This window comes from Balaenoptera ricei, chromosome 2 (genome assembly GCF_028023285.1).
Source record: "Balaenoptera ricei isolate mBalRic1 chromosome 2, mBalRic1.hap2, whole genome shotgun sequence".
Lineage (NCBI taxonomy): Eukaryota > Metazoa > Chordata > Mammalia > Artiodactyla > Balaenopteridae > Balaenoptera > Balaenoptera ricei.
In genome coordinates this window covers 110,801,666-110,829,491 of record NC_082640.1, presented here as the reverse complement: position 1 = coordinate 110,829,491, position 27,826 = coordinate 110,801,666, and the positions used below count along the sequence as shown (strand labels likewise).

The window sequence follows — 27,826 nt, the reverse complement described above, 5'->3', positions numbered from 1 at the left end:
GCAGAAATATCAAGAGCTGAGATCAAAGCTGAGGGGGGCAGACTGGCAGGAAAGTCTAGTCTCAACCTAATGTTTGTGTTTTAGTCGCGAGCTTGGTTTCCTTTAGCTTTGGTGGGAGGAACACTGACCAGCAGTGTACCGCCCTCATATTCCTTGGCAATTTCACTTGCCCTCTCCCCCCTTTTGAGAAATGACATGGTTGTCAGAGAATTTAGAAACCACGGCAAAGCTTTTCTCCACGGCAAGGCACTTCTCCACTTTCTCCAGCAGTGGTATCCAGCAGCTGCAGGAGGGGACAATGTGTGTCTCTTGGCCTCTCATCGCATACAGGGAGGCGAAGATTGAGGAAAGCCTTCTGAGGCGCCCACAAGAGAAGAGAAAATGCCAAGCTCAACTAAAGGCTGATGGAACAGAGACACTGTGTATGCAATGGCAGTTCTGTCCCCTTAGGTGCAATGATCACCACTATTATTATCAGGGAGAACCTCCTGTGTACTGAGTCCTGCTTGATTACAGTATCAGCTCCACGAGGCTCTGGATCTGAAGTGGATAAAGCTCGGGGCGCCAAAGGGCAAGGACAACAGCTTGGCTTCCAAATGGTTTGAATTTTTTCTCCAATGCCTCCTTCCCACTCTCAGATTGAATCCAAATTCCAATGTGCAAAGGCAGTTTTTACTTTTTGTCCCCTCCATGGAATTTTTGTTTTGGAAAAAATAAACACGTCACTATAAACTAAGTTCTGCATTCAAATTTTTTCTTTTGGCAGGAGTATATGGATAGATGTTCATAAAAGTTTCAGTTTTAAAAAGGCTTTGTGGAAATAAATAACAGTTATAAATACTTTTCCCCAATATGGAAAAAGTCCTCCTATATCCTACCCTCTTCAACTGCCTCATAGTTGTCTGAGCTAAACTACTACCACTAGATATTTACATGTGCAAGGATTAGTATCACATGCCCCCGTTTACAAGGGGGCGTGTAGTATTCAACACAGACATTTTAAAACATGTATACTGGAGAGGGATTCAGCACTGCCAGTCAGAAGTAGCTGCATGAGTTAAAAATGTTCACCTAATAATAAGCACTGCTTCACTGGAGTGGGCTATATCTACTTCAGTAGTGCCATCCTTACCAGGAAGCACTCCAAGTATGAAGGATGAACAAACATCAAAATGTTCATTCAACTGTGGAGACGTGTTGGGTTCCATTCTCTCCAAACCGTCTCCCATTGAAGTCACTGATACCTTTCACTCAGGTCGTGAGCCAGCTTTGATAAACACAAGGAAACCAGTAGGAGACTCAGTCTCTTCCTATTTCAACCCAACCCATCACTCAGCATCTGGTGAAGGTGACCAGGAAATAACACGTCAAATACTGCCTCTGCCCAACCATCCAAGTTCACGTGACAGAGCCTTCACTTCAATTCCCTTCCTTATCTGCACTAGGCAACTAACCCAGGTTAGTGAGGTTTCCCATCAACGATGAGGACAGAGAATAGGTGTTGCAGGGCAGATTACTCAGGAGGGAAGGGGAAAGGAAACACCTCATCAGGAGTTACCTCCAACACACAATGGTTGTGTCAACTTGGTGCCATGAGAGAGAATGAACACACTGATAGAAGCTGAAAGAGCAATGCCATACCTCAGAAAGGAAAGCCCTTGCTCATGGTGACTGAAGATAAGTTTGTCAGACCTTATGAAGATAAATGTCTCAAATTAGGACTTCCCTGGTGGGGCAGTGGTTAAGAATCTGTCTGCCAATGCAGGGGACACAGGTTCGGTCCCTGGTCTGGGAAGATCCCACATGCTGCGGAGCAACTAAGCCCGTGCACCACAACTACTGAGCCCATGCTCTAGAGCCCACAAGCCACAACTACTGAGCCCACGCACCAGAACTACTGAAGCCTGTGCGCCTAGAGCCTGTGCTCCACAACAAGAGAAGGCACCGCAACGAAGAGTAGCCCCGGCTCCCCGCAACTAGAGAAAGCCTGCGCACAGCAACAGAGACCCAACGCAGCCAAAAATAAATAAATAAATAAAAATTTTAAAGTGTCTCAAATTAGTCAGTTGTCCTCCAGCAGCATTTGTCCTTACGTTCTAGTGAACAAGATGAAGATGAGCGCCATGTCTGACTTTCTAGTAAACGTGTACATTTGGGGAAAGAAGCAAGTTCATTCATTACTACGGCAATTCGAAACTTTTCATGGCAGGCTGTAGGAAAGGGTGAACGAGATACTAATGAAGCCAAGGTCGGTGGTAGCTTTGCCTCGTTGTGTGATGACATCTAGCTACTTTGTCATTACTTAGTCAAACAAGGAAACAGATGTATAAGGCCGATGACTGCAAATTCAGACCTTCCACAATTTCTGAAAGTGAGGTCTGTGGACCACCTGCATAAGAACCAGACAGAAGTTTGTTTGAAAAAAAAAATAAAAGCAGATTTCTGGCCCCATGCAAGACAAGGCTGGGGATTGAAGGATGTGCTCATTCCAGTTTGAGAAGCTCAGCCTTTCTGGGTGAGCTCAGTGCCAAAGCTCACAGATGCCGGCTAGGATCATCATCTTCAAGGATAAAGCATTCATGACACAATTTACCTGCGAAATCAGGGAGTGAGCAAAACCACAGTGCTCATTTTCCAAACTGAAAGGTGATCATAGGAGGTTCTGGAAACTTCCTCATGAACATCAAAAAGTTCTCATCTTTCTTGGCTGTATTTTTCACAAAAAAAGTAATTCCCTTTAGCTGTTTACTAAGAGGTTTTACTGAATGATAATAGTAAGCCTTCTTGCGTTCACTCAGTCTCAGAGCTTGCATTAAATTCTAAAAACTCTCCTCACCTTTAGATAAAAGAAGTAGAATTGTTTGAACCTAGCCGCTACAGCTTATCAGGGTAAGGATTCAGATTTCAAGTCTCAAGGGACTGCCCTGGGGATGGAGGAGGTGGGGTGGAAGTCAATTATTCCACCCTCAGTGCTCTGAGGCAGTACTGTACCTGAACCGCCCCAAAGAGATGATAATCTATTCTATTTTGAAGGAGAAATATGTTGGGATGTATAGCGAAGTGCTAAAGTAGCGCTTAAGGCAAAAGTCTTTGATGAAAGTGCTCTAATGAGAAATGCATCATTAGGGTCAAGGGTTTTTAAATCCTGTCAACCACTCAATAGCTCAAAAAGAACTGTCTGACAGAGGCTTACAAACAGATTTCCTGTACCAGTTGTTCTCATCTAAAGGCTTTGCATAAAGCTCAGCTGAGTTTTAGTGGAATGGAAGAAAAATGATTGGAAAACATACTGACAGAGAAAGCAGCTAAATCCTGGAATGACTGTTTTAAAAACAATTTGTATTCACTCCCTGAAATAACTTGGATGAAGAAACACAAATTAATTCTCCATAGCATTCTGAATTATTTAAAATCAACTATTTGCTACACAACAGGAATTTAAGAGCAAACAAGATATTGTTTCCAAATGACCCATAAAATGTTTCAGTTCATGTAGTTTGTTCAGGTCACTATTTAAAAACTACTCAATGAACTACTGAAAAGGAGAGAAATAAAGTTGTCAACTTAACTGTCTGCAAATCTTAACTTCTAAAACAATTTTAAACATTTCCTTTACAAAACTCTCCTCATGTAGTGGCTGGCAAATCGGATCCTAGAGGTTATTTTGTGTAACATTTTAAAGCACGTTGGAGGGAGAGCAAAACCAGATCTCTTGAATCACTATTCCATTCTTTGTAAACAATAATTTCATCTGTGAATTATGAATATGCACATCGTTTCAAAAGATCACATAAGAGGTCATCAGCATGGCTTAGGTTTTATCCCCAGGTTTTAAAATACCCACAAGGAATAAAAATGACGGATGTAACATGCCTTGGGTTTTTGACTCAAATTCTAACACAAACGCAATGCATCATTTTAATTCCATGTAAAAGTAACAACTGGAAGAGAGATATTCCCCTAATCACAGGAAGAAAAGGCAAGTCTTTGTGGTCTAATTAGTAAGTTCAAGAGTTGGTGGAGGAAGAAAAAATACTGCTAATCGAGACCAAAATAGCAGCTATTAGGTCTGAGGAGCAAAGTACTAAGCGCTGCAGAGGAGCCCGGGTATGAATAACACCTACTCATAATTCACCTGGGGCCATTTGCCTGCTGTGAACAAGTAAATGACAAATGAGCAGCAAAGCGATGGTGCCACTTTACACACTGAATAAATTCTTTGTGAAGATTCCCACCACTAAAGGTACAGACTGTCTTTAAATAAGAAGAGGGGACGGTATTGCCTCAAGCAGATAAGTTATCAAGACAGTATTAATAACTCAAATAGTAAGAAGGACAATATAGACGAGAGGAGATCTCAGGATTAACACTTTTTTCCTTCTCTTTAACTAGGTCCTCGGATCCGGCAACTGACAAATGCATTAATAAACTTGACATGCGTTGCTCTCGACTTCTATGCTATTCCTTTGGATATGTTTCCGTTCTCATCTCCTAACTGTTAGAAACAGCAGAGCGTGAGGCTCAATGTGGATGCAGAAATGGAAGGAAAGCTTCTGGAAAGAAAACCATTTAGCTGCCGGATGGGAAGAACTGGACTGTGGAGCCATGATTTTCAGAATCTGAGCATCCCTAGGATTAGATTCCAACCCTTCCACTTGATGAATTCACATATGGACCAGTAGGAAATGAGCCCTTTATCCTGCCTACACAAAACAACAACAGTCCCTGACCCAGTGTGAACAATCTTCCCTTGGGGCTCTCTCGATTCCAGATGCTCGTTCTCTCATTCTTCAGACAACTTGGGCTTAGGAGGTAGGGTCTGTGTCCTTCTCCTTCCCGGGACTGTTTCTAGATCACTGCTCTTCCACAAGTTAACTCCTTCTCCTTTAAGCTTCCTGTGCCTGGACACATCACCCTTTGCTGCCTCCCTTTTTGCTATCTGTTTATTTCTGTCACCTTCTCACCTTCACTGAAATCTCTGGCCCTTTTGCGTTCCCACTCCTGGTGATTAGAACACTCACACTGTTATTTCTTGAATTGTGCGCTCCCCCCAAATATATGCTGAAGTCCTGACCCCCAGCAACTGTTAATATGACCTGATTTGGAAATAGGGTCTTCACAGATGTAATCAACTTAAGATGAAGTCATTAGGGTGGGGCTTAATCCAATATGACTGATGTCCTTACGAGAAGGGGAAAACGCCATGTGAAGACAGACACACAGAAAAGGGCCATATAAAGATGGAGGCAGAGACTGGGGGTATGCTGTCACAAACCAAGGAACACCTGGGGCTGCCAGAAACTAGAATGGGCAAGGAGGATCCTCCCACAGAAGCTTCGGAGGGAGCATATCTCTGTTCACACCTTGATTTCAGACTTCTAGCCTCCAGAACTGTAAGAGAATAAACTTCTGTTGTCTGAAGCCACCTAGTTTATGCTAATTTGTTACAGTAGCCCTAGGAAACTAATGGGCTGTATGAATAATCTACCACATATTACAGCTTCTCAGTTATTTTGCTTCTTCTTCATCAGTGATCTTCTATACTGTAGTTCAGCTACCCTCTTTCATGGTCATACACCTGGGGCCTAGTTTCAGCCAAACTGCTCTACTCGGAAACCTCTGATGGACACACCCCACTATTTCACCATGCAGTCACCTTTCAGCGGGCTTGCTTACTCAATTACTCTCATCACTATTTATACCCCTTAATCCTTTTCACTCACACAGTCTCCTCCTATCTTTAGTTCTTTCCTCATTCAGCTTAAATTCCAAGATTCCATGGTCCAGTCTCCTAAACTCTCTTGCCCTTTTGACATTTACCCCACTCACCCGGCAACACTTTGACCCTGGCAGAATTTAACCATCCACCTTCTCCATGCCTGCGCTGGGCCTGCGGAGGGCTGCTGCACAAGATGACACAATTCAGGAAACTGGTAGCGCTGAAAAGTCATGGTTACCAACCTCAGCTGGCCCTCCCTGCTGTGCCCTCACACCGCTCAGCAATCGCACTAGTCTCCTCTAGGCGGCTCACTCGCCAAAACTTTCTGCACAAAACCTACAGGTCTCCTCCCAGCCTTGCCTTCTTCCTCTTCAGTGGAATAGGAGGTCTTCCTTGCTTGAAGGCCAATTCCTCATCTCTGTTCTTAATACCAGCCCTTTGCACCGTATCAGCAATTTGCACACTAAACCATCCCTCCCCTCTCCTGCATCTCTTTCTTCTCTTTCCCCACTTGTACCTTTCCATCAGCATGGGAACATGCTTAAGTCTTAAACACACTTAAGTCTTTTCTATTACAAAAATCCTTCCATCCTCTGACCCTCTCCAGTCATCACTCTCTCTTTCAGAGATTTCTGCACTGGCTGTCTTTATTTTGTCTTTATTTTCTTATTTTCTGCTTGCATTCCACCTCGGCTAAACTGGCTCTGCCCTTGTCGCCCCACTGAGCAAGCTCTCACCAAGACTGCCATTGGCCTCCGTGTCACTACATCTAATGGACACATTCCAAACTCATATTACTTTGCCTCCAAGTGACATCCTATACCCTACTGACCATACTCCTTCTTGACACTCTTCCCGTGATTTCTGTGGCTTCTATGACATTGTCAATGCCCATTTTCCCTCTGATCTCTTAGGTTTCTCCTCCTCCTCCTCTGTGCTGTGTTTCTCTTCCTCTACTCATCTTTAAATATCTACATTTTCCAAGCCCTCTTCTCTTCCCTTCTTAATCCATATTTTTTCCACTCTCAAAGCTCGACTGGCTATCCTTAAGCCAATATCTCCTAAATATTATCTCCATTCCAACCTCTCTAATCCATACATCCAGATGCCTATCAAAATGTCCTCTTGGATGTTTTCCAGGTCTTTTGAATTCAATATGCCCCAAATTCAGTTCATAAGCACTATCTGTCCTAACACTTTCCTTCTCCCATATACCCTATTTCACTAAACAACATGTCATCCATAGGCAGCTAAAGCCTGTAACTCTAGAGTTACACTTGACTCCTCCCACTTTGATCCCTTCACCACCCTATATGTCCCATTAACCACACCTGAAGTCAATTTAATCCCTGTCTATTCATGTCCTTTTTACATATGAAGGACCTATACAGTTTCCACAAGTTCATGTTTTCCCCTGACAATCAGCCCGTTTGTGTTCAACTCCCATCTTTGCTACGTTAAAACACGTGCCCTTGCCTCTTCTCTTTTGCATATGCCGAAGCTGCTCTCAGTTAATCCCCTCACTAACAGTGCTATATGTTAGTCCCCCCCTTCCCTGCCTTTTTTTTTTTTTTTTACGGCTTCAGTCTCTCCTTCTCTACGGCCTCCTTTTTCTCTGCCTAAAACATGCCTGTCTCTCTTATCATGGAAACTCCTTCTTTATAACCCAGATTTTGCTTCAACACCATTTTCTCTTCTTCCTTTTAGCTCTCAGCTGCTTCACAGAGCAGTGAACACTCACTGAAGAGGTTCTGGTTCAGGGAACAGTGGAGAAGCTTACGGCAGAATAATCTTCCTGACAATAATAATTATAAATTTTGGAAAAACATTAAAAAGATAACTGTTTAAAGGTACTGGAGAGCAATCTAAAGCCGGAGGGAAAAATATGACTCTTGAAAGAAGGGAAGCCAAGTAGGTGATATGCACATTTAGTTACAATTTCCCCTGAAGGCACTCCCTTGTTTATGGATCTTATGGGGGATTGATGGCAAGAAAAAAAGCTGCTGTGGAGTCAGAGGCCTGAGTTTGGGGTTGTTGGAATGTCAGGAAATTGAAGAGGAGAATGTGGAAAAAGGAGGGAACCACCGTATATGAAAACCCCAAATCGGCATAAAAATGCCCCTCAAATTCTGGCCCACTCATCAACTGTACAGCGCAGCACTCCAAGTATCCAATGGAAAGGAACAGCTGGAATGCTTAAAAGGAAGGAAGGTTTCAGTAGCTACCTGGTTTTGGAGTGTCAGAATTTGGTGATCAAGCCTAACTATCTAGATGGGGTTAGGAAACACCTCAGGATTTTCCTTAAAACCCAGATGGGCTACATCCCAAGACTAACAACTATATCCTAAAACTAAATGCAAAACTAAAATAGACCAAGGCTCCAGAAGATCAAGGAGCTCCACCAGTAATTTAATTGCCTGCTACAAAAAAATACAATACTCTTTAGGGAAAGAAAAGTGAAAACAAAATAACTCCAAAATATCACCTACAATCTTCAGTATACAATAAAAATTACTAGACATGCAAAGAAATAGGAAAATGTGACTCACAATCAAAGGAAAAACCAGTCATAAGGAGCAGATCCACAGGCAACCCATATACTGGCATTAGTAGGCAGGATTTAAAATAACTATTATAAATGTTAATGAATTTATCAGAAAAAAATAAGAACAATGGGAGATGAGAATGAGAATATGTAAACCTTAGAAATAAACTACTGAAAATTTTGTAATTAAAAAAATACAATATCTGAAGTAAATTCACTGGAGAGAGTTAAAGGCACTTTTAAATTAAAGAATCAAGAAACAAAAATAAGTCAATAGGAATTATTCAAACTGAAGCACAGAGAGAAATATAGTTGAAAAAAATGAACTGAGTTTTAGTGGCCTATGGAACAACATAAAATGGTTTAATGTATACGTAATTGGAGACCCAGAAGGAGAGAATAAGTGTGGCAAAATAAATATTTTAAGAAGTAATGCGGGACCTTCAAGATGGTGGAGGAGTAAGACATGGAGATCACCTTATACACACAAATACATCAAAAATACATCTACATGTGGAACAACTCCTACAGAACACCTACTGAACGCTGGCAGAAGACCTCAGACTTCCCAAAAGGCAAGAAAATCCCCACGTACATGGGTAGGGCAAAAGAAAAAGGAAAAAACAAAGACAAAAGAATAGGGACAGGACCTGCACCTCTGGGAGGGAGCTGTGAAGCAGGAAAAGTTTCCAAACACTAGGAAGCCCCTTCACTGGTGGAGACAGGGGTTGGACAGGGGGTAAGTTCAGAGCCATGGAGGAGAGTGCAGCAATAGGGGTGCAGAGGGCAAAGTGCAGAGATTCCCGCCTAGAGGACTGGTGCCGACCAGCACTCACCAGCCTGAGAGGCTTGTCTGCTCACTGGCAAGGGCGGGTGGGGGCTGGGAGCTGAGGCTCGGGCTTCGGAGGTCAGATCCCAGGGAGAGGACTGGGGTTGGCTGCATGAACACAGCCTGAAGGGGCTAGTGCGCCACAGCTAGCTGGGAGGGAGTCCAGGAAGTCTGGACCTGCCTAAGAGGCAAGAGACCATTGTTTCAGGGTGCACGAGGAGAGGGGATTCCTTCCCTGTCTGCACACAGAAGGCAGAGCACTGACTAGACGAGCTCCAGAGACAGGTGAGAGCTGTGGCTATCAGCGAGGACACCAGAGATGGGCAAGAAATGCTAAGGCTGCTGCTGCAGCCACCAAGAATCCTGTGTGCGAGCACAGGTCACTATCCACACCTTCCCTCCCGGGAGCCTGTGCAGCCCGCCATCGCCGGGGTCCCGGGATCCGGGGACAACTTCCAGGGAAAACACACAGCGCGCCTCAGGCTGTTGCAACCTCATGCTGGTTTCTACTGCCGCCGCAGGCTCGCCTCGCATTCCAACTATGACTACCGTACCCCTCCCTCCCCCCAGCCTGAAAGAGCCAGAGCCCCCTAATCAGCTGCTGCTTTAACCCCCTCCTGTCTGGGCAGGGAACAGATGCCTGAGGGCAACCTACATGCAGAGGTGGGACCAAAACCAAAGCTGAACCCCAGGAGCTGTGCGAAAAAAGAAGAGAAAGGGAAATTTCTCCGTGCAGCCTCAGGAGCAGTGGATTAAATCCCCACAATCAACTTGATTTACCCTGCATCTGTGGAATACCTGAACAGACAACGAATCGTCCCAAAATTGAGGGGGTGGTCATTGGGATCAACTTCAGACTTAGGGTTTGCTGTCTGAGACTAACTTGTTTCTGATTTTTATGTTTATCTTAGTATACTTTTTAGTGCTTGTTATCATCAGGGGATTTGTTTATTGGTTTCACTGCTTTCTTCTCTCTTTTTAAAATTATTATTACTTTTTTATTTTAATAATTTTATTATTTATTTTATTTATTTTTTCTTTCTTTTTTTCTCTCTTTTCTTCTAGCCGTCTGGCTAACAAGGTCTTGGTGCCCCAGCCAGGTGTCAGCCCTGAGCCTCTGAGGTGGCAGAGCTGAGCACAGGACATTGGACCACCAGAGACCTCCCGGCTCCTCGTAGTATCAATCAGCGAGAGCTCTCCCAGACATCTCCGTCTCAACACTAAGACCCAGCTCCACACAATGGCCAGCAAGCTCCAGTGCTGGATGTCCCATGCCAAACAACTAGCAAGACAGGAACACAAACCCACCCATTAGCAGAGAGGCTGCCTAAAATCATAATAAGCTCAGAGGCACCCAAAAACACACCATCGGACGTGGCCCTGCCGACCAGAAAGACAGGATCCAGCCCCACCCACCACACACAGCCACCAGTCCCCTCCACCAGGAAGCCTACACAAGCCACTGAACCAACCTTACCCACTGGGGGCAGACACCAAAAACAACGGGAACTATGAACCTGCAGCCTACGAAAAGGAGACCCCCAAACACAGTAAGTTAAGCAAAATGAGAGGACAGAGAAATATGCAGCAGATGAAGGAGCAAGGTAAAAACGCACCAGACCAAACATATGAAGAGGAAACAGGCAGTCTACCTGAAAAAGAATTCAGAGTAATGATAGTAAAGATGATCCAAAATCTTGGAGATAGAATGGAGAAAAAACAAGAAACATTTACCAAGGACCTAGAAGGACTAAAGAGCAAACAATGATGAACAACACAATAAATGAAATTAAAAATTCTCTAGAAGGAATCAGTAGCAGAATAACTGAGGCAGAAGAACAGATAAGTGACCTGGAAGATAAAATAGTGGAAATAACTACTGCAGAGCAGAATAAAGAAAAAAGAATGAAAAGAATTGAGGACAGTCTCAGAGATGTGTAGGACAACATTAAACACAACAACATTCAAATTATAGGGGTCCCAGAAGAAGAAGAGAAAAACAAAGGGTCTGAGAAAATATTTGAAGAGATTATAGTCCAAAACTTCCGTAACAAGGGAAAGGAAATAGTCAATCAAGTCCAGGAAGTGCAGAGGGTCGTATACAGAATACATCCAAGGAGAAACGTGCCAAGACACATATTAATCAAACTATCAAAAATTAAATACAAAGAATAAATATTAAAAGCAGCAAGGGAAAAGCAACAAATAACATACAAGGGAATGCCCATAAAGTTAACAGCTGATCTTTCAGCAGAAACTCTGCAAGCCACAAGGGTGTAGCAGGACATATTTAAAGTAATGAAAGGGAAAAACCTACAACCAAGATTACTCTACCCAGCAAGGATCTCATTCAGATACGATGGAGAAATTAAAACCTTTACAGATTGGGGCTTCCCTGGTGGTGCAGTGGTTGAGAATCGGCCTGCCAATGCAGGGGACACGGGTTCGAGCCCTGGTCTGGGAAGATCCCACATGCCGCGGAGCAACAAAGCCCGTGAGCCACAACTACTGAGCCTGCGCGTCTGGAGCCTGTGCTCCACAACAAGAGAGGCCACAAGAGTGAGAGGCCCGCGCACCGCGATGAAGAAGTGGCCCCCGCTCGCCACAACTAGAGAAAGCCCTTGCACAGAAATGAAGACCCAACACAGCCAAAAATAAATAAATAAATCAAAAACAAACAAACAAACAAACCTTTACAGACAAGCGAAAGCTAAGAGAATTCAGCACCACCAAACCAGCTTCACAACAAATGCTAAAGGAATGTCTCTAGACAGGAAAGACAAGAGAAGGAAAAGACCTACAATAACAAATACAAAACAATTAAGAAAATGGTAACAGGAACATACATATCGATAAGTACCTTAAATGTAAATGGATTAAATGCTCCAACCAAAAGACATAGACTGGCTGAATGGATACAAAAACAAGACCCGTATATATGCTGTCTACAAGAGACCCACTTCAGAACTAGGGACACATACAGCCTGAAAGTGAAGGGATGGAAAATGATATTCCATGCAAGTGGAAAACAAAAGAAAGCTGGAGTAGTAATTCTCCTATCAGACAAAATAGACTTTAAAATAAAGACTATTACAAGAGACAAAGAAGGCCACTACACAATGATCAAGGGATCGATCCAAGAAGAAGATATAACGACTGTAAATATATATGCACTGAACACAGGAGCACCTCAATACATAAGGCAAACTCTAACAGCCACAGAAGGGGAAATCGACAGTAAAACAATCATAGTAGGGGACTTTAACACCTCAGTTTCACCAATAGACAGATCATCCAAAATGAAAATAAATAAGGAAACACAAGCTTTAAATGACATATTAGAACAGATGGACTTAATTGATATTTATAGGACATTCCATCCAAAAGCAACAGAATACACTTTCTTCTCAAGTGCACATGGAACATTCTCCAGGATATATCATATCTTGGGTCACAAATCAAGCCTCGGTAAATTTAAGAAATTGAAATCGTATGAAGTATCTTATCTGACCACAATGCTATGAGACCAGATGTCAATTACAGGAAAAAAAAAAAACCGTAAAAAAAAAAAAAAACACACATGGAGGTTAAATAATACACTACTAAATAACCAAGAGATCACTGAATAAATCAAACAGGGAAATTAAAAAATACCCAGAAACAATGACAATGAAAACACGATGATCCAAAACCTATGGGATGCAGCAAACGCAGTTCTAAGAGGGAAGTTTATAGCAATACAATCCTACCTCAAGAAACAAGAAACATCTCAAATAAACAACCTAACCTTACACCTAAAGCAATAATAAAACTAAAAGCTGGTTCTTTGAGAAGATAAAGAAAATTGATTAAACATTAACCAGACTCATCAAGAAAAAAAGGGAGAAGACTCAAATCAATAGAATTAGAAATGAAAAAGGAGAAGTAACAACTGACACTGCAGAAATACAAACGATCATGAGAGATTACTACAAGCAACTATGTGCCAATAAAACAGACAACTTGGAAGAAATGGACAAATTCTTAGAAAAGCACAACCTTCCAAGACTGAACCAGGAAGAAATAGAAAATATAAACAGACCAATCACAAGCACTGACATTGACACTGTGATTAAAAATCTTCCAACAAAGAAAAGCCCAGGACCAGATGGCTTCAAAGGCGAATTCTATCAAACATTTAGAGAAGAGCTAACACCTTCCCTTCTCAAACTCTTCCAAAATATAGCAGAGGAAGGAACACTCCCAAACTCATTCTATGAGACCACCATCACCCTGATACCAAAACCAGACAAAGATATCACAAAGAAAGAAAACTACAGGCCAATATCACTGATGAACATAGATGCAAAACTCCTCAACAAAATACTAGCAAACAGAATCCAACAGCACATTACAAGGATCATACACCATGATCAAGTGGGGTTTATCCCAGGAATGCAAGGATTCTTCAATATATGCAAATAAATCAAAGTGATACACCATATTAACAAATTGAAGGTAAAAACCATAGGATAATTCAATAGATGCAGTAAAAGCTTTCAACAAAATTCAACACCCATTTATAATAAAACCTGTCCAGAAAGTAGGCAGAGAGGGAACTTACCTCAACATAATAAAGGCCATTTATGACAAAACCACAGCCAACATTATCCTCAAAGGTGAAAAACTGAAACGATTTCCTCTAAGATCAGGAACAAGAAAAGATTGCCCAAGATTGCCCACTCTAACCACTGTTTTTTTTTTTTTAATAAATTTATTTATTTATTTATTTATTTTTGGCTGCCCTGGGTCCTCGTTGCTGCTCGTGGGCTTTCTTTTAGTTGCAGTGAGCAGGAGCTCCTCTCATTGTGGTACATGGGCGTCTCATTGTGGTGGCTTCTCTTGTTGTGGAGTATGGGCTCTAGGCACACAGGCTTCAGCAGTTGTGGCACACGGGCTCAGTAGTTGTGGCTTGCGGTCTCTAGAGCGCCGGCTTAGCAGTTGTGGCGCACAGGGTTAGTTGCTCCGTGGCATGTGGGATCGTCCCAGACCGGGGCTCGAACCCATGTCTTCTGCATTGGCAGGCGGATTCTTAATCACTGCACCACCAGGGAAGCCCCCTCACCACTATTATTCACATAGTTTTGGAAGTTTTAGACACAGAAATCAGAGAATAAAAAGAAATAAAAGGAATCCAAATCAGAAAAGAAGAAGTAAAACTGTCACTGTTTGCAGATGACATGATACTATACATAGAGAATCCTAAAGATGCTACCAGAAAACTACTAGAGCTAATCAATGAATTTTGTAAAGTAGCAGGATACAAAATTAATGCACAGAAATCTCTTGCATTCCTATACACGAATGATGAAAAGTCTGAAAGAGAAATGAAGGAAACACTCCCATGTACCATTGCAACAAAAAGAATAAAATACCTAGGAATAAACCTACCTAGGGAGACAAAAGACCTGTATGCAGAAAGCTATAAGACACTGATGAAACAAATTAAGGATGATACAAATAGATGGAGAGATATACCATGTTCTTGGATTGGAAGAATCAACATTGTGAAAATGACTATACTACCCAAAGCAATCTACAGATTCAATGCAATCCTTATCAAGCTACCAATGGCATTTCTCACAGAACTAGAACAAAAAATTTCACAATTTGTATGGAAACACAAAAGACCCAGAATAGCCAAAGCAGTATTGAGAAAGAAAAACGGAGCTGGAGGAATCAGGCTCCCTGACTTCAGATTATACTACAAAACTACAGTAGTAAAGACAGTATGGTACTGGCACAAAAACAGAAATATAGATCAATGGAACAGGATAGAAAGCTGAGAGATAAACCCACGCACATATGATCACCTTATCTTTGATAAGGGAGGCAAGAATATATAATGGAAAAAACACAGCCTCTTCAACAAGTGGTGCTGGTAAAACTGGACAGCTACATGCAGAAGAATGAAATTAGAACACTCCCTAACACTATACACAAAATAAACTCAAAATGGATTAAAGACCTAAATGTAAGGCCAAACACTATCAAACTCTTAGAGGAAAACATAGGCAGAACACTCTATGACATAAATCACAGCAAGACCCTTTTTGACCCAGCTCCTAGAGAAATGGAAATAAAAACACAAATAAACAAATGGGACCTAATGAAACTTAAAAGCTTTTGCACAGCAAAGGAAATCATAAGCAAGACAAAAAGACAACTCTTAGAATGGGAGAAAATATTTGCAAATGAAGGAACTGACAAAGGATTAATCTCCAAAATATACAAACAGCTCATGCAGCTCAATATCAAAAAAACGAAAAACCCAATGCAAAAATGGGCAGAAGACCTCAATAGACATTTCTCCAGAGAAGATCTACATATGGCCAATAAACACATGAAAGGATGCTTAACATCACTAATCATCAGAGAAATGCAAATCAAAACTACAATGAGGTATCACCTCACACCAGTCATAATGGCATCATCAAAAAATCTACAAACAATAAAGGTTGGTGAGGGTGTGGAGGAAAGTTAACCCTCTTGCACTGTTGGTGGGAATGTAAACTGATACAGCCACTATGGAGAACAGTATGGAGGTTCCTTAAAAAACTAATAATAGAACTACCATATGCCCCAGCAATCCCACTACTGGGCACATACACTGAGAAAACCATAATTCAAAAAGAGTCATGTACCACAATGTTCATTGCAGCTCTATTTACAATAGCCAGGACATGGAAGCAACCTAAGTGTCCATTGACAGATGAATGGATAAAGAAGATGTGGTACATATATACAATGGAATATTACTCAGCCATAAAAAGAAACGAAATTGAGTTATTTGTAGTGAGGTGGATGGACCTAGAGACTGTCATACAGAGTGAAAGTGAGAAAGAGAAAAACAAATTCCGTATGCTAACACATATATATGGAATCTAAAAAAAAAACATTGGTTCTGAAGAACCTAAGGGCAGGACAGGAATAAAGACGCAGACGTAGAGAATGGACTTGAGCACACAGGGAGGGGGAAGGGTAAGCTGGGACAAAGTGAGAGAGTGGCATGGACATATATACACTATCAAACATAAAATAGATAGCTAGTGGGAAGCAGCCGCATAGCACAGGGAGATCAGCTCCGTGCTTTGTGACCACCTAGAGGGGTGGGATAGGGAGGGTGGGAGGGAGGGAGATGCAAGAGGGGAGAGATATGGGAACATATGTATATGTATAACTGATTCACTTTGTTATAAAGCAGAAACTAACACACCATTATAAAGCAATTATACTCCAATAAAGATGTTTTAAAAAAAAGAAAAAATAAATAAATAAATATACTATGTTTTATTAAAAAAAAAAAGAATTTAAAAATCCTAGTGAGTAAATTCCAAAAAGTAACACAAACAATAATGTCAATACAATTAGAAAGTGTTTTATAAAAGTTAAGTTGTTAACTGCCTGAGAAATTTATAAAAAAAAAAAGAAGAAGAAGATGTGGCACATACATACAATGGAATATTACTCAGCCATAAAAAGAAATGAAATTGAGTTATTTGTAGTGAGGTGGATGGACCTAGAGTCTGTCATACAGAGTGAAGTAAGTCAGAAAGAGAAAAACAAATACCGTATGCTAACACATATATATGGAATCTAAAAAAAAAAAAAAATGTTTTGATGAACCTAGGGGCAGGACAGGAATAAAGAAGATGCAGACGTAGAGAATGAACTTGAGGACATGAGGCAGGGGAAGCGTAAGCTGGGACGAAGTGAGAGAGTAGCACTGACATATATACACTACCAAATGTAAAATAGATAGCTAGTGGGAAGCAGCTGCATAGCACAGGGAGATCAGCTTGGTGCTTTGTGACCCCCCAGAGGGGTGGGATAGGGATGGTGGGAGGGAGATGCAAGAGGGAGGGGATATGGGGATATATGTATACATATAGCTGATTCACTTTGTTATACAGCAGAAACTAACGCAACATTGCAAAGCAATTATACTCCAATAAAGATGTTAAATAAAAAGAAAAAAAAAAAAGAAGTAACGGGGACTTCCCTGGTGGTGCAGTGGTGACGACTCTGCCTGCCAACGCAGGGGACATGGGTTCGAGCCCTGGTCCAGGAAGATCCCACATGCCATGGAGCAACTAAGCCCACAACTACTGAGCCTGCACTCTAGAGCCCACAAGCCACAACTACTGGCCCGTGTGCCTAGAGCCCATGCTCCGCAACAAGAGAAGCCACCACAATGAGAAGCAAGGAAGAGTAGCCCCTGCTCACTGCAACTAGAGAAAGCCCATGTGAAGCAACGAAGACCCAACGCAGCCAAAAGAAAAAAAAAAAAAAGGTAACAGCTGTCAAATTTCCAAAATTGTTAAAAAAAGACAAACCCAACCAAGAGATCCATAAAGCTCAGCAACATTTAGGCAGGATAAATAGAAAGAAAACTACCCTCAAATACATCATTCAAACTGCTGAAAATCAAAGATAAAGAAAAAATTCTTAAAACCTTCCAAAGAAAAAGACTTATTTCATACAGAGAAATGATAAAATGATAGCTCATTTTTCATTAAAAAATAAATAAAAGCAGGTCAAAGACAACACAACACCATCTTTAAAGTGCTGAAAGAAAAAAGTCAAACCAGGATTTTATAACCAGAGAAAATATCCTTCAAAAACAGAGACAAAATAAAGACATTCTCAGGGAAAAAAAAAAAGCTGGGTGAGTTTGTCTCTGTCAGATCTTCACTACGAAAAATGCTAAAGGATATTCTTCAGCCTGGAGGAAAATCTACCAGATGGAAATCTGGATCTAAAGGAAAACCTGAAGAGCACTAAAAATGTTACATACCTGGATATTATTTTTATAAAAACCATTTTTTTTTTCTTTTCTTAATTTCTTTAAAAGACAATCAACTCTTTGCAACCAAAATAATAAAGTATTGCACATTATATAACTTGTAGTAATAAACACATGCCAATAATGCACAAAGGATAAGGATAGTGATGTAATAGTAACTCATGGAAGATTGTAATAAGTTAAGGATTCATATTGTAATCCCCAAAGGAGCTAGTGAAAAACAATACCAAGAAGTAGAGCTATAAAGCCAATAGAGGAGATAAAATGGGACATTTAAAAAAATATTTGATTTATTCTAAAGAAGGCAGAAAAGGAGAAACTAGGACAAAAACTAGGGGTATACATACACACACAGAACAAATAGCAAGATAGTAGACTAAAACCCAATAGTATCAACTATTATAATAAATGTAAATGGACTGAACACTCCAATAAAACAGCAGAGATTATAGAATGGGGGGGGAATCAACACTTAACTCTATGCTGTTTATAAGGGACATATTTTAAAAATAAAGATATAAACAAGTTGAAAACAAAAAGATGGAGAAAGATATACCACACAAACAGTAAGCATTAGAAAGCTTACAGCTAGATTAGTATCAGTCAACGTATATTATAAGACCAAGGATAAATAGTTACATTTGATAATGAGAAAAGGACCGATTCATCAGAAAACAAACAAAAATTCTAAACGTGTGCTCATGTAATAACAGAGTTTTAAAATACATATAACAAAACTGACAGAACTAAAGAAAGACACAGACAAATCTTCAGTTTTTAACATCTCTCAGTAGTTGACAGAATAAGCAGATACAATTTAGTAAGAATATTCATCTTGACATTCATAAAACACTACATTCAACAACTACAGAATGCAGTTTGTTTAAGTAAATATGGAACACTCTTCAAGATATACCATATGCTGGGCTAAAAAATAAGTCCCAGTAAATTGCAAAGGATTGAAATCATACAGAGTATGTTCTCTGACCATATTAAAATTAAATTAGAAGTCAGTAACATAAAAATCTACATCCCACTAATTCATCTTACTTTTTAAAACCATTTGCTTATTGCTTAATCCTTTTTATCTAACTTACTCTCTCTGACTCTCCTTTATATGTCACTTTTAAGGTCACAAATGTCCTGCTGATCCTCAAATCCAGGCCTTTTAATTAATTAATTCAGTACATGGGTAACTTAACTGAATACAACAACAGTTCCTGAGGACCTAATATGTGTCTGACCCTCTGCTGGGGACAATAAATGCTATTGCTTAAATAGCACTTTGGATGTGTCAGGCCCTATGTAAGTACTTTACAATTTAAACCCTTGTTATTAAATCTTCCTGAAAATCCTATGAGATGGGAACAGTTTTAAAGATGAAGAAACTGAGGCAAAGAGAGAGAAGTCATTTGAACCATGGTCATAAAGCTATTAGGCAGTGAAGCCAAAATTACCAGCCCAGAAATTCTAGCTCCATGGCTGTGTTTCTTAACTGCTGTACTATACAGGCATACTTTTTTTTTTTATGTTCCACTTTATTGTGCTTTGCAGATATTGCTTTATTTGCAAATTGAAGGTCAGTGGTCACCTTATGTTGAGCAAATCTATCGGCACCATTTTTCCAACAACATTTGCTCACTTTGCATCTCTGTGTCACATTTTGGTAATTCTCACAATATTTCAAACTTTTTCATTATTATACTTGTAATGGTGAGCTGTGATCAGTGATCTCTGAGTTATTACTACGACTGGCTGAAGGCTTAGATAATGGTTAGCATTTTTTTTAGCAATAAATTATTTTTAAATTAAGGTATGTACATTGTTAGTTTTGGACATAATGCTATTACACCCTTAATACACTATAGTGTAAACATAACTTTTAAACGCACTGGGAAACCAAAAAAATTTGTGACTCACTTTATTGCGATATTTGCTTTACTGAAGTGGTCTGGACCCAAACCTGCAATCTCTCGAAGGTATGCCTGTATAGTCTTTGACTTTAGTGATCACAGAATGGTGGAGGGCAGGAGAAAAGACAAGTAAACCATCCTACTGCAATGCAATGGATGTTTTGATCACCCCCCCCCCACCCCGCTACCCCATTTACAGTGTTTCTGTGCCTTATATCTCAATACTGAGGCACTTAGTAATCTGCCTTATCACCCCTTTATAAACTTACTTTCTAGGAAAAAATATGATAATCTTTATACTGTAAAAAATTAGCTATAAAAATTTTAATATTGCGTCAGGTGTTGAGAGCATTTGCATTTTAATAGATTCTATCTGATTTAGGCAAAATACGTATTTCTAACTTTGGAATGTCAGGCACTCAGAGGACACGTGAAGGAAGGTTGTGGGAGGGGAGTGGAGATCTGCCCAGGTATTCTTAAAATCTAACCACCTGAAGAAATATGGCTTCTTTATAATTAAATAAGTTAGAGTCATAATACTCTTTATCGATGAGCATTATAGAAATTAGTCAGTGATTCGAGTTTGTAATGAATCATCTTCAAGAAGTCATTTAACTTTGTCTCAATTGTTATATCTTTCTTTTTCTGTAAATGAGAATAGTATTTGCTCCATAGGGTTGTAAAGATTAAATGAAAGAAAGTATGTAAGCACCGCGGCATTACATGGCATACAGCATATGATGCTTGATAACTGTTAAAAAACCAAAAAGATGTGTTAAGTCTCTTTATATTAATGTGTAAGTCTCTTTATATTATAAGACAAGGGAATTTTTTGAAGCAAGTTTTATAATAGTTTGGCCTTTCCTAAGATCTCAAGTCCATAGAGAATACTACACACTAAAGTTAACAATCAGAAGTTAAAAAAAGGGTATACAATTTCAGGCTGAGCCTCTGGCTGTAAATTTGCAAAGGCTTAGTTTTTCAGGAGTAAACAGTAAATCTTTCTGAGCTGAAGATAATAAAAGCAACAGAAAATAAGGGTTTTTTAGCCAAGAATTCTATCCTAATTTATGTCATTGACATAATGATGTTTGCACAATCGCAAATGTTTAATTCTGGGTCTTGAGAACCTATACAAGTTTTCAGAAACCATAGCAGACTATTTTTCAGTTTTCAAAAGAGGAGGTGAAAACAATAGGAATAAAATTTTCCCTGAAAATGTTCAGTTTGAAAATTAGATATGAAACTGGATTTTTCATTTTGAATAAACCATGATCAGTAAGACACAATGTTCCCTGACAGAGGTAGAACTTTTTTCTGAGATACTAGAGCCCAAAGACTTTAGATGTGACACTGGCTTTTGATGGGTACTTGGGTAAGTTGTTTCACTTCATCAATTGCAGTTTCATTATCATTAAAATCAGTGAAACAAACAAACCTCAGTCTGTTGCGACTGATTTTAAACAAAAAGTTCCCATATTTTTCCTCCTTTTTGATGATCTACAATACAATTAAGGAAGGTGGAAGTCAGGATTTGGAAAGGTGTTGGGCTGCAGTAGTTAAGTAATGGTCATCAATGAAGATTCCTATGGGATAAGGCTTATGAAATTTTCTCTTTCTGCATGAGAATTTGACCTTCAGTTAATTGTCCAGTTTTGTTCTTGGGACAACCTGATAAAACTGATATGTTAATTATGTTACTAGGGAACATTACTTAGGGTGAAAATGATCCCTGATTGGTAGCCTGTCTCTGGCCTGGAAAGACCACCAGTACCTCATAGAAAGTCCTGTATTTGTGATTTCCCCAAGTGTGATGACCCTTGTAGTGGTGGTGGTCCTTCGTGGGCATCTCAAAAGCTATGTCTATGGAGTTGTTACATGATACACTGGTTCCTGTGGTACATGAGGCTTTTAAGCCATGGTGACTCCACACCTGCCTGATGTGGACCTTGTGTCTTTGAATTTGAGCTGTCATTTTGGGTGGGGATTCAGAAGGCAGCCCCTGGAGGGCTGCAAGGATTCCCGCAGGAGTGCCTGACACTTCCCAGCAGGCAAGCTGTGGCTCCTGTCCTACTGAGCAGACTGGGGTCTATCAGCATCTTATGAGTCTGGATGTGAAGTTGAACCAAAGATGACCCCCTTGTGGACACTGCAGATACATCACAGATGAGATATAATAAGAACCAGAGGAAAAGTAGTAAATTCCTGATTCCTGGGAACACATTTTCCACTTAAAAATGACAGTCAATAAACATTTGCTGCTATTGATAAAATAGAGATGCAACATTTCCCCTCGATGTTTCCTGGTCTCTGGCTTTTACCCTGAGTCTTCCCTACAAAACAAAATACCTTTTAACTCCTTGAGCTGTGCTCATTAGAATGGAAAGCTGAATAAGGGTGCTTTCATGAATTCAATATGACCTCTTTTTCTCAGGGCTCATATACTGAGAATCTCTTTTAAGTACCTTATCTCATCTGTTCTTTCTCTGTCTTTCTTCTCCCTAGAGTTCATCTCAGTTTTATCTCTCTGAGTCTCAACTAGCTTGAAATACCCTTGACTGGGAATGCCCAAGGTCACCATTTGGCTCTGTAGCCAGCTGGTAAGAGTGACATTTGAGGTCTGTGCCTCATGCCCAGTGCCAGGCTTGGGAATACACACACCTTCTCACTTCATCGCATGGCTTATATTAGTTTCCAAAAGCCTAAGAACGGCACAGCTGGTTGTGAAATCTGATGGTAGAGAATTAGGAGAAATATCTACTGAAAAGGGAGGGGACAGGCCAGAAGAGGTGTGTGCATAGTTGGAGCTGGTTGTAGGAAAGCCTGAAGCCACAGAAAATGGGCTCATCTAGCAGGCTGCTCTCAGGAGCGGTGACAGGAAATTCTGAAGACCTACTCTATCCTTCCCAGGAACTTTACCCTGTTTTTCTGTAAGAAGCCCTCATGGTACATTTTCTTCATATTGTATATAAAAGAGAGACACTCACATAATGATAGTGGGTGTGTTAACTTGTAACAACTGGTATATCCTTTTAGGAAAGTAGTTTAATATTGTTTATCCTTCTGATATCATTAATTCTTCTCCTGGACATTACTCCAGGAAGCAAAAGTAAACCAACAAAACCACATACATGATTTTTTTTTTTTAAATAACCACGAAGGCTACATAGCAATATGGAACTGGCTGAAACATGAAAGAAAAAAAGCGGAATGTCTGACTATCCACTATGAGTACGACTTTGAAAACATATGGGTACATGTGGACAAAGGCCAGGGTGCAAAACAAAAATGAAAACAGTTGTGACAAAGGAATACAGTTATAGATGATACATTTTATTTCATTTAAAAATTCTTCAGTCGTGTTATCTTGTTTTACATTTAAAATGAAAAATTAAAATAAGAACAATCACTTAGTCAAGCGGGGGGTTAGGAAGGATTCGTCTTAACCCTAATGTATTTATGAGTGGTGTAGGTTATTATCTTTACACCTGTGAGATACAAAGAATTCTTAGATTATGATATACAGTTCTCTTTAATTTGTTTTAGGTAATCTGGTCTAGGTAAGAGTAAATCACAATAGCCAGTGGTTAAATAGAGTTTACAATGTGCTAGGTGGTTCACATGTATTAATTCATTTAATCCTAATAACGCCCTTATTAGGTAGTTCCTATTAAATTCCCACTAGGCAGAGGAGAAAACTAAGTTCAGAAAGGTGAAGTACCTTGCTCAAGGCCCTGGCTTAGCTGGTGAGTGGTGGAGACAGGATTCAAACTCTTGCCAGTCTGGCTCCAGAGCTGTGCCCTAAACCAACGTCCTAAGATCCACTCAATGGATGACTAGAAAATGGTACCATGGGTTTCTAATTCGGGCCAATGCTCTTTCTACTGCACCAGGCTGCATCTTATCTGGCAGGTGAGAAAGCTGAAAAGAAGACTGAGTGACTTGCTCATGGTCACATGATGAGCTAATGGCTGAGAATTAACTACTTGACTTATAATCTAATGATTTTCCTATAATCCCAGACTGCTGGGAGTGAAAAGAAAAAAACCTAGCTAAGAACAAAAGTAAATGAGAAAAGGCCTCAGGGAAATCAAGCCTAAGACCTTTAAAAAGATAAAAATCTTCCTTGTCTCTTTGCTCTGGCATTTATTTGAATGTGACCCTGTCCTACATGCCACTGACATACGTCTGTGCTCGTGGATCAGTGACCTACACGGGAGGGAGGAGCGTGAGGGAGAAGAGAGGGCTTCTGGGAGACGCAGCTATCACGGTGCACATCTGCTGCGCTAGGATTTGCCCAGACTCTGCATGTGTGCCTGTGTTGTATATGTTCACATGGAGAAATGATATATCAATCAGGTGGGCTCACTGGAAAATGTAACCATCTTCTGATTTAAAATTAAAAAAGATTCTGCAAGAAAAACTGAGCGTGGAGGGGTGATGGTTAATTGTGCGCCAACTTGGCTAGACTACAGCACTCGGTTGTTTAATCAAACACCAATCTAGGTTTTGATGCGAAGGCATTTTGGTAGATGTAATTAACATCTGCAATTAGTTGACTTTAAAGGGGATTACCCTTGATAATATGGGTGGGCCTCCCCCAATCAGTTGAAAGCCTTAAGAATAAAAACTGAGGTTTCTTGGAGGAGAAAAAAAATCTGCCTTAAGACAGCATTAACTCCTGAGTTTCCAGTTGATCTGAACCTACTGATTTCAGACTTGCCAGCCTCCTAATTGCATGATCCAGTTCCTTAAAATAAATCCATATCCATCCATCCATCCATCCACCCATCCATCCATCCACCCACCTATCTAGAAAAAGGGAGAGATCCTATTGGTTCTGTTTCTCTGGAAAACACTGACTGATATAAAGGTCTTTCCAGGACTACAAAGTACTGTGAGAATACTGGGCAAACACATCCACCTGACATACAGTTCATGAAAAGCAGAAAGCAACTGAAAACGCAGGAAGCAAAGTCTGGCTGAGGAGAGATGATGTTACATGCCACCCTGCAGGTGGGGACCAGAGCAAACATTCCTCTCTGCCCCCGGTTCACAGCAGGCAGTTACAACAATCTCAGCACAGTCACAGCTGAAAGGGATGAGCTTACTGTGAAACACAGGTCCAAGGACCTATGAGTCCCTGTAGCAATAAAACGATAGCTGGGAGTACACAACACGCACTCAGATTTCTAGGAATTAACAACAAGGAAGGTGCTCTGGAGGTAGTAAAAGAACCTCCTCCATGAAGACTGACAATGACCTCAAGGCATCCCCCGTGTCCTGCTGAACACTGAAAGACAGTGTTCTGATCTGCTTCCCATTTTAAAAAATAAATGTGTCCTTTCAGATTTCTTCCTTACCATCCTTATCACCCTCACCACCATATCCCAGCAGTCCCATCCCCTAGACGACTTTTGGGGTGCCAGACGGGAAGGTGCAGGGCAGACAGTCAACCTCACCTTGGCTTCTGAAGTGGGTTCCAAGAAGCACAGGCGATTCCCAAGTCCCTCAGCTGCCAGGCAGAACTTCCTCTGCTCCTTGTGAACGTTGGCGACACACTGGAGGACCACTTCATCTTCCTGCCAGGGGAACAGAGACCCATGTGAGCAGTGAGAGGGCTGCATCCCCACGCAGAGCCAAGCCCCCAAGGCACCTTGCTGTGCCTTTATCAGGTACGCTGAGGGGCACATGCCTTTGAATATTAGATAAAGGAAAGTTCGTTCTTCCCATGGCACAACCGAGCTCCTCCCCTGAGTTAGGACTCTCCTCAAATCTGGGGTGGGGTCACAGAGAGCAAGTACATGGAACAGAGGTACTACTTAAATACACAGCGAGAGCCTCACTTGTGAAATGTACAAACTGCCCACCATCCAAGCGAGCAGTTGGTGTCAACACTTGAGTGAATGTGAAAGTAAACCTAAGCAATCTCTCCAACTAAACAATAAAACAATGAGGTGAGGGGCTTCCCTGGTGGTGCAGTGGTTGAGAATCTGCCTGCCAATGCAGGGGACACAGGTTCAAGCCCTGGTCTGGGAAGATCCCACATGCCACAGAGCGACTAAGCCCGTGAGCCACAATTGCTGAGCCTGTGCGTCTGGAGCCTGTGCTCCGCAACAAGAGAGGCTGCGATAGTGAGAGGCCCGCGCACCGCGATGAAGAGTGGCCCCCACTTGCCGCAACTAGAGAAAGCCCTTGCACAGAAACGAAGACCCAACACAGCCATAAATAAATAAATAAATAAAATTAAAAAAAAAAAAATTAAAAAAAAAAAAACAAAACAATGAGGTGAGATTGAGGGAGACAGAGACAACAGCAGAGATCTGAGGGAGGTGGGATTTGTGGAGGGAAAGTCCATTTTATGTCAGGGAGAGAAGAGACATGTTTTGTCGGGGGGACGGGGTGCACGCAGTGATAACGCATCTGCCGGAGGTGACAGAGGAGGCTGTGGAGAGAGGCAGCAGATGGGTGTCAGACATATGGGAAAGGAAGACAGAAGAAACCTGGAGGAGCCAGACCGGAAGGAGATGCTGAAGGCCGAGTGGGGGAGCCACTCTGGATTCCCAAGGAGGGGACCTTTCTCCTAGGCATCAGTCTCAAAAGCAGCCCTCCTCCAATTGCAGACACCTTGTTTGAATGGCATTCCTCTGGTTGATGGTCCAGAAATGAGGCTGCCCTCCATTTACACTAATATGCTCACCCCGTGCTCAACCCTGCCTGAGGCGGAGAGGAAAACCTTCTCCTTACCAACCCCTCCCCTCCTTACTCCTCCCACCCGTCAGTCCACAGTCTCTCTCTCCACTACCGCCTGACTTTGGGTTGCAAACATCAAAAAGATTTCCAGGTGTGATGAAGTTAAAGGAGTAACCAGAGGAGCATCAGGTGGAGCTTTCTCCTTAGCAATTGCTCTCCTGTTGCCCGTCTCACTCCCATGTCCCCGCTGTTAGTGTCTGTCGTGGAGTATTGGAAAGGCATACTAAATAGGCATGGTTTTTCTTCATCTGTGTCTACAGCACACGTGGTCATGTGGAAAAATGAAATCCTCTACTTGGTGGGACATGAAGAGAGTCAACAGAACCAAGCCCCAGAAAGATGGCTGTAGGTGCCCAGGGATTGGCCAGGGGCAGCAGGGAAATTCGAGAAGCCACAAACCACAGACATATGAGGTGAAGACTGAGGGAATAAAAAAAAGCTCCACACTTTCACTAGCACTGAAATGTCACTGTTCATCACTAAATTGAGTCAGTAATAAATTCAAGCCTCTGCATCTAGTGAAGCCAGAATTCAGTCTTCATTTGAATTGAGACAGAAGAAAACTCCAGAATACCACTGTTCTCAAAATGTGGGCTCAGGGAAATCTCTGACAAGGATGAAGTTTTTCCCCGGGGGGGGGTCTCCCCCAGATCCCACAGCAACCAGCGGTGATACCATCCTCCCTAAGGGGCACAGGCCGTGAGGGAGTACTCTGAGTTGATGGAAGGGTGCTACAAAACAGTGGCCGTGGGCGTTAAGTGGTCTGTACTGCAAGAGGCAATCCTCATAACACATAATTTACCTGTCCAAAATGTCAAGAGGACCCCTATTGAGAAATATCTAAATATCTCCCACCTACGCACCACTCCCCAGTGAAAACAGGAAAATCTGGAAATCACAGGAGTGGTTTTATGGACCAGACTTTTCACGAACTCGACAGGGTATTCTGTCGAGTGAAACTCGACAGGGTATTCTTTTCAATATGTGTCTTAGAGAATCTCTTTCCATGATCTCCTTTCCCATGCTCTTTCCACCCCAAAGTGCCCAAACCACCTTGCACCAGCTGCCTTGGGATCTTTGTCTTCTGAAATTGACCTGTGCTATAATTCACATCCTCACAACCTAGGCTGCCAATCAACTGATGAAATAAAAGAACTACCCTGGGAACTTCCCTGGTGGTGCAGTGGTTAAGAATCCACCTGCCAATGCAGGGGACACGGGT

At 41.4% G+C, this 27,826-nt stretch overlaps 1 protein-coding gene across 4 annotated transcripts in view; it reads right to left on the bottom strand.

Annotated features, from left to right (window-relative positions):
- Window positions 1–27,826, bottom strand: part of RYR3 (ryanodine receptor 3) — a 553,341-nt gene that overhangs the window by 347,640 nt on the left and 177,875 nt on the right. For all 4 annotated transcript variants that reach the window (XM_059913701.1, XM_059913702.1, XM_059913703.1 and 1 more), the window contains exon 2: window positions 25,314–25,433. In XM_059913701.1, the coding sequence (XP_059769684.1) occupies window positions 25,314–25,433 (120 nt within the window). The remainder of the gene's footprint in view (window positions 1–25,313; window positions 25,434–27,826) is intronic.